This window comes from Carcharodon carcharias, chromosome 19 (genome assembly GCF_017639515.1).
Source record: "Carcharodon carcharias isolate sCarCar2 chromosome 19, sCarCar2.pri, whole genome shotgun sequence".
NCBI lineage: Eukaryota > Metazoa > Chordata > Chondrichthyes > Lamniformes > Lamnidae > Carcharodon > Carcharodon carcharias.
Genome location: NC_054485.1, coordinates 63,968,824 through 63,976,875, shown reverse-complemented (window position 1 = coordinate 63,976,875; position 8,052 = coordinate 63,968,824). Strand labels below are relative to the sequence as shown.

At 42.0% G+C, this 8,052-nt stretch overlaps 1 protein-coding gene across 1 annotated transcript in view; it reads right to left on the bottom strand.

Moving 5' to 3' along the window:
- Positions 1 to 526: 526 nt before the first annotated feature.
- LOC121291982 (granulocyte colony-stimulating factor receptor-like) overlaps positions 527 to 8,052 on the bottom strand; it is a 273,059-nt gene continuing 265,533 nt past the window's right edge. Inside the window, exon 16 of the mRNA XM_041213693.1 lies at positions 527 to 5,320. Within this exon, the coding sequence (XP_041069627.1) occupies positions 4,823 to 5,320 (498 nt within the window). The 3' untranslated portion in view covers positions 527 to 4,822. The remainder of the gene's footprint in view (positions 5,321 to 8,052) is intronic.

The following is an 8,052-nucleotide window of genomic DNA, read 5'->3' as shown; positions in this document are numbered from 1 at the left end:
AAGTTTACTAAAGTTATAGTGTATATTATGAACATGTGCCATCTCATGTGAAATTGTCACATGAGGGGGACATGTTAGGTTTATTTTTCTCTATTTTTAATCTTTTTAAAAGTGTAAACAATCTCCCTGCAGCAGCACTTAGCCTCAGGGAGATGTGCGATCTTTCCTGCGCATGTGTGAAAGAGCGCACTCTCGCTTTTGGGGATTCTGTCCCCCACCCCCACCCCCCCACCACTTGCACAGGGAGTGCATAGCACTTCCTGCTGGACGTCACGTTGGCCGGGCCTTAATTGGCCCGACCACGTAAAATGGCAGCGGGGCCCGCTTATCCAGCGGGGATCGGCTCCCTGCCCACCAGAGATTGGGTCAGGCCCACCCACCTGACAGGCAGAAAATTCTGCCCTATGTTCCTGACCTGGGGGTGAATATTCAAGAAAAATTCAGGCCTAAGTGTGTGTTTCCCAGAGATTGTAGAGCTACTTCCATTGTTGATCATATCAGATAAAAGAATACATTCAAACAGCTCGGTTTTTACAATGTTTACTGATCATTTTTTCATTTATGAGCTACCAACAGGCAAGCTTTTACTGCTATATGCAAATATTGAAAGGCAAAGGTCAGTGTTCGTATGCACATTACAGATGTGTGTAACTACAGCTTAATTAGCTACAATTCTACTTCAAACTATCAACAGGGGATACACAACTGGAAGAATTTGAAATGCAAATGCTCTGTGCGTGAGGCAAGCATCGCGCCAATTCAAAAACTGTTTAACTTTGAGGACGCAGTTATCATGTGAAGAAATAGGCCTGGGGTTTTCATTGGGTCCTGCTGTTTTATTTTTTGGTGTAATTCATATGAATTTGACCAGGAATTTCAAACGCAAGTTATGCTCAGCAAAATCTAGTTTATAAGCTCTTTGTACTGTTTTACAAATATTGTGATGGAAGTCAACCCTACTTAGAAAACTGACCATCCCCCAAATCGAATGAATCCCCATATAGAGTTTCCATTAACTGCACTTGTGAACAATCAAGAAAGCTCTTAAAATGAAGCTGTATGTTTTTAGGCACAAGGCTATTAATAAGCAACTTTCAAAGCTTTTACATATTTTACTTTTTTATTCACTACTATGCCCCAGTGGATAACTAGTAAGTGGTTCTGCATAGTATTTTAAAGTCATTTTCATATATTTAAAATCCCTTACAGCTGGTGAACTATACAGTCAAACTCAAAGGTCAGGGTTTTCCATGCCCGCCAGCACCAGGTGTGTTCGGTGGCATGAGTGGACAATGTGGCGCAATTGGTCTCACGACAGCAAGAAACCAGTTCACAATCATCCGCTTAGCCCACCGATGGTGGGCCATGTTCTCCGCCATTGGATGTCAGGAACCTTACATCAGCATATCACTATTGAGCCTGCCCACCGGAATCATCCCCACCCCCGCCGGATTGTCCGTCCACATCGGCAGGAAAACAAGTCAACGTGTTTCACAACACATAAGTGACATGCACCTGGCAAGCTGCACTTACCTTGGGATTTCAAGGTTTGCTACCTCACTTCGGTCAGCACTCACGCTCATCAGTGCCAGGCTTCACAGACAGCACTATGTCACTTTTAGGGGGGCTCACGGGCAGGTCTCTACCTACCAGGCCAGCCAGACATGGGTGTCCTTTCAATGGCTGCTGGGCTAGAGCTTGCTTGGGGAAGGGAGAGAAGTGGCTTCAGGCAAGGGAAGAGGCTGCAGGATGAAGGCTGTACTGGGGAAGGGGGGTATCACAGGGCATGTGTGGGGGCACATGTTGATTTGTGCAAGTGGCCTCAAGTTGGTGAGGGCTGAGGAGGTAGTCTCCAGAGATGAGACCAGATGGAGATGTGAGAGTACGTGTGTAAGAATAGGTGGTACTGTCCCTTGAGCAGCTAGTGAGTGAGATGCCAGTGAATGTGTGGTGGGTTTGAGTATGTGAGTTTAGAGTGATGAGATGGTTGCCTTACCTTGGCAGCGTGGATGAGATCATTCATCCTCTATCTGCATTGGATGGCCAACCACTTCTGTGCAGCATTGGCACTGATAACCACTGCTACCAAGCCTAGTTGGTCATGTCTCTGCCCATCCTGTGGCCAGAGTGGGGGTAGAGGACATCATGACAGGCCTCCACAGTGTCAAAAAAGCTTTCTAGTGATGCATCGTTAAACGAGAGGGCTGCAGTCTTCTGTGGACATCATATCTGCAGACATCCTGGGCTGGAAGTACTAATATGTGTTTGCACAGATAGACTTTAAATATGACGCCCAGCGTGCTGATGAGGCGAGGTGATGGTGTGGCGGGCAAATTGGAGCCTGCCCGCAGTGGAAAGAGTGTGTTTCCCGGGAATGCATTATTAATGAGTAGGTTTAGGAGGATTTGGTGTGAAAATCTGTCATTGTGGCCGGCGGGTAAAACAACACTACAGCACTTTGTTGGGGTAATAAATGAGTATTTTGTATCTGTCTTTACCAAGGAAGAAGATGCTACCAATGTCCTCCTAAAAGAGGTAGTTATGACACTGGTGGGTTAAAAATTGATAAAAAGGAGATATTAGAAATGCTTGCTGTATTAAGGTTGACAAGTCACCAAGACCAGGTCAGGTGCATCCTAAGGGAAGTAAGGGTGAAAATTGACATTGGCCATAATCTTCCAATCTACTAATATACAGGTATCTAAGCGCCAAAGGACTGGAATTGTTCAAAAAAGGTGTAAAGGTGACCTTAGTATTTTTAAAAAATATTATTTTGTGGTATGTTGGTGTGGCTGGCAAGGCCAGCATTTCTTTCTTAGCTTAAATTGCCCTTGAACTGAGGGGTTTGCTAGGTCTTTTCAATGGGCGGTTAAAAGTCAATCACATTGCTGTGTGTTTGGAGTCACATGTAGGATGGCAATTTCCTTCAATTAAGGGCATTAGTGAAACCAATGGGTTTTTATGACAATTGATATTAGTTTGGTCACTTTCATTAAGATTCCAGATTCAATAATTAATTGAATTTAAATTCCACGAGCTGCTGTGGTGGCATTTGAACCCCGGTTCCTATCTTGGGCCTCAGGATAGCTATCCCAGTGACATTGCCACTACGCCTCCAAAGGAAAGCATTTAGAAATGATGGTATGGTATGGTGTGTGCGCTCTGCTGATGGTTCATCCTGAGCTGTTTTCTTTGGCGTTTTTGTCAGTGGTGGTGCTATTGTCACCCACTCTCGGGGTCAGGGCGAGGAGGCGGGTCCCAAGTCTACCCCCACTGGAATGGGAAGCAAACCCATACTGTTCACATTATTCAGAACCACATGCTGGCTGTCTAGCCAACTCAGCTAATTGGCTCCTTTAGAAATGATAATCCAGGACAAAATCAACAGTCTCTTGCACAAGGGTGTAATCCTTCAGGATTCAGGAATGCAGCACTGATTTTTTTTTTAAGGATAGAATTTGTTTAACTAATGTGGTTGCGTTTTTTAATGAGGTAACAGAAAGGGTTGATGAGGATAATGTGGTTGATACGGTACACATGGTCTTCCAAAAGGCATTCTATAAAATGGCACATAACAAGCTTGTCAGCAAAGTTGAAGCACATGGAACAAAGCAGATTGAGGCAGCATTGATACAAAGTTGTTTGAGTTACAGAAAACAGAGAACAATTCTTTTTCAAAACAAAAACAAAAAATTACTTCTTTAGAGTTGGGTCATATGGACTTGAAATGTTAACTCTGTCTTTCTCTCCACGGATGCTGTCAGACTTGCTGCGTTTTTCCAGCATTTTTTGTTTTTGTTTCAGGTTTCCAGCGTCCGCAGTATTTTGCCTTTATCTAATTGTTTTTCGAACTTGAGGAAGATATATTGCAGTTCCCCAGGGAATGGTACTAGGACCACTGCCTTTCTTGATGTATACTAATGACCTAGACTTGAGTGTGCAATGCACAATTTAAAGATTTGTAGATGACACAAAGCTTGGAAGAATTGTGAGAGTAGTGAAAGGCTTTAACAGGCTGGTGGAATAGAATGACATATGATACTTAATTCAGAGAAACGTGAAGTGATACATTTTGATAAGAATAATGAGCAAAGGCAATACAGGGTACAATTCTCAAGGATGGGGGCAGGACCAGAAGGATCTGGGGGCAGTTGTGCATAAATCATTGATAGGGTAGGCTGAGAAAGCAGTCTCTGTTGGGGTTTTGTATCTAATTCTGGGCACCAATCCTTAGGAAGGATTTAGGAAGGTTAGCGAGGATGCAGATTTTCAGGAATGGTTCCAGTGATGAAGATCTTCAGTTTTTGAATAGATTGAAAAATCTGAGAATGTTTCTCTTAGAGAAAAGGAGCCAGAGAGGACTTTTGATAGACGTATTCAAAATGATGCGGGGTTTGGACAGAGTAGATAGGGAGAAACTGTTCTCATTGGTGGAAAGGTTGAGAAGCAGGGGGCACAGATTTAAGATAAAAAGGTAAAAGAAATGACATGAGGAACAACTTTTTTGTGCAGTGAGTGGTCAGGATCTGGAATGCTGTGCTTGAGAATGTAGAGGAGATAGGTTCAATTGTGGCTTTGAAAAGGAAATTGGATACATATGAAGAAAACAAAAATGGAGGGCTACAGGTAATTAGCAGAGGAGTGTGACTAGGTGAGTGGCTCTTAGGGAGTCACACAGAAGGAGGCCATTCAGCCCATCATGTCTGAGCTATAGCCATTTTATTGTTCTCGAATTGTGCTATCTTTGTTGCAACAGTGCATCATCAAGAAATCACTATTTAGACATTGTTTAGTCATCAATGAACCACAATTTTGTCACCATTTAATCACCTTTGTGTTCAGACACTAGTCCCCATAAAAGTGGAAAAGTTTTCCATATTTCCTCCTCTCCAACTATATCTGACAGCGAAATGTCCTGCGACAGTTCACTGTCATTTGTTGCAGACATTGTAAACCATGGGTTCTCATTTGGTTTGGGACTTGGTGTTAATTCATGCAAAAGTGGTTGAGTGGAATCTGATCTGAGGAAGAGTGTGGGTGGAACTTTCTGGTCTTTAGAGTGCAGCACAGTGGCATACTGAGCCAGCCCAGAAAGATTGTGGTATGGTGTGCAAACATCACGTGTATGGCCCGCTGATGAACAGTGCAGAGTCTCTCCACTGTTGGGGCTCTTTCTATTGCTGTTAATGCTCACACCCTTTTCATTTTCTATCAGCTGGTTTGATTTTACTGCAGAAGCAGCATTCTGTCTCGTGTCTTTCTGAAGGAAGGTAAAAGAAGAGACGATGCAGTCAGGATTTTCGTCTGAACCGTTTCGATCCTTAATAAAACAAATGAATCAAATTACCTCACTCTTAATGAATATGAATCATAGAGAAAAAAAATCTATAAACTCAAAATCAATTCTATGCATGTTTCTGAGTATTCAATTTCTGCCATAGAAATGATGCCAAATATATGACATTCCAGAAGAATATGAAGCTAGCTAAAGTTGGAGGGGTAGCACTGTTATGCAAGGATGGCATTGGTGCAATAGTAGAGATGGTCTTGGTCCAGGAGATCAGAATGTAGATTTGGTTCGGGTGGAGATGAGCAATAGTCAGGGAAAGATGTCACTAGTGGGAGTGGTCTAAAAGCAACCACAATGTAGGATAAAGTATACAAGAAGAAATGTCAGGTGCTTGTGATAAAGGGGCAGCAATAATCATGGGCTATTTTAATCTACATGTAAACTGGAAAAATCAGACTGGCAGTTGTAGCCTGGATGAAGGGTTCTTAGAATGCTTTCAGATAGCTTTTTAGAACAGCATGATCTGGCATCAACCAGAGATAAAGTTATGTTAGACTTGGTATTGTGGAATATGATAGGATTAATTAATGACCTCAGAGTAAATACACCCCTAGGTAGCAGTGATCACAATATGATTGAATTTTACATCCAGTTTGAAAGGGAGAAGAGTGGGTCTAAGTCTAGTATTTTAAGCTAAAATAAGGGCAACTATGTGCGAATGAAAGCTGAGCTAGCTGAAATAATCTGGAATATGGTGAGGGGATAGATCAATAGAGAAGCAGTGGCAGACATTTAAGGGAATGTTTCAGAATATTCAGAGTAAGAATATTCCTACTATAAAGAAAACTTCTAAGGGGAGGACCCACCATCCGTGGTTAACTAAAGAAGTTAGAGAATGCATCAAATTTCAGGAAAAAGCATATAACTGCACAAAGGTGAATGGCAGGTCAGATAATTGGTCAGGATATAAAGAATGGCAGAGAATTATGGATTTTTTTCTGATTAATCTTTTAGAGTATGAGGAAGCTAGCTAGAAATGTAACAAGACAGCAAGCATTTCTACAGGTATTTAAAAAGAAAAAGAGTAAGTAAAGTGAGTGTTGGTCCTCTAGAGTGTGACAGTGGGGAGTTAATAGTAGATAATAAGGAAATAGTGGATGAAATGAACAGATATTTTGCTTCTGTCTTCACTATAGAGGATGCAAAAAACATTCCAGTAATAACTGTAAAATGGGAAGTGGAGGGGAGAGGGAAACTTGGTGAAATTACAATCACTAGGGAAGCAGTACCGAGCAAACTGATGGAGCTGTCGGCTGACACGTCTCCGGGTTTTCATGGACTCCATTCTAGTGTGCTACAAAAAGGTGGCAGATGAGTTAGTCGATGCATTGCTGTTAATTTTCTGAAATTCACTAGATTCTGGAAAAGTTCCATCAGATTGGAAAGTAGCAAATATAACCCCACTATTCAAGAAGGGAGGGAGACAGGAATCAGGAACTATAGGGCAGTTAGCTTGACATCTGTCGTGGGGAAGGTGTTAGAGTCGATCATTAAGGAGCTTATAGCTGAGCACTTAGAGAAACACAAGGCAATCGGGAAGAGTCAGCATAGTTTTTGTAAAAGGGAAGTCATGTTTAACCAATTCATTGGACTTCTTTGAAGGAGCAATGAGCACTGTGGATGTGCTTCCCAGAGGCATTTGATAAGGCGCCACATTGAAGGTTATTCCAGAAAATAAAAGCGCATAGTGTAGGGGGTAACATATCAGCATGGATAGAAGATTGACTGTCTGGCTGAAAACAGAGTTTACACATAAAGGAGTCTTTTTCTGATTGGCAGGAATAGAGTATGAACTCATGTTGTGAAAAGGACATAAGGAGGTTGCAGATCAATTGAGTGAGTGGGCAAAAATCTGGCAGAAGGATTATAATGTGGAAAAATATGAAGTTCACAACTTTGGCAGAATTCCAAAGTGCAGAGGGATCTAGGTGTTCTCATGCATGAGTCACAAAAAGTTAGTACATAGGTGCAGCTAGTAATTAAGAAGGCTAATGGAATGCTATCCTTTATTACGAGAGGAATTGAACATAAAAGTTGTACTTCAGTTATATAGGGCATTGGTGAGACCATACCTCGAATACTGTGTGCAGTTTTGGTCCCCTTATTTAAGGAAGGATGTAAATGCGTTGGGGGTGGTTCAGAGGAGATTTACTAGATTGATACCCGGAATGAGTGGGTTGTCTTATGAGGGAAGGTTAGACAAGTCGAGCTTGTTTAGAAGAGTGAGGGGTGATTTGATTGGACTATACAAGATCCTGAACAGACTTGACAAGATGGACGTGGAAAGAATGTCTCCTCTAGTGGGTGAGTCCAGAACTAGGGAGCACTGTTTTAAAATTAAGGGTCACCCTTTTAGGACAGAGGTGAGGAGAATTTTTTTCTCTGAGGGTTGTGCGACTTTGGAATTCTCTGTCTCAGAAGGTGGTGGAGGCGGGGTCACTGAATATGTTTAAGGCAGAGGTAGATAGATTCTTGTTAGGCAAGGGAATCAAAGGTTATTGGGCACAGGTCGGAATGTGGAACTCGAAACACAAACAGATCAGCCATGTTCTTATTGAATGGCAGAGGAGGCTTGAGGGACTGAATGGCCTACTTCTGCTCCTATTTTATATGTTCATAAATATTAAATAGAATTCTGTTATTGAACAATTAATGTTTTCAGTTCAGACTTTTAACCAAAGTTCAATCCTAATCCTAACTTT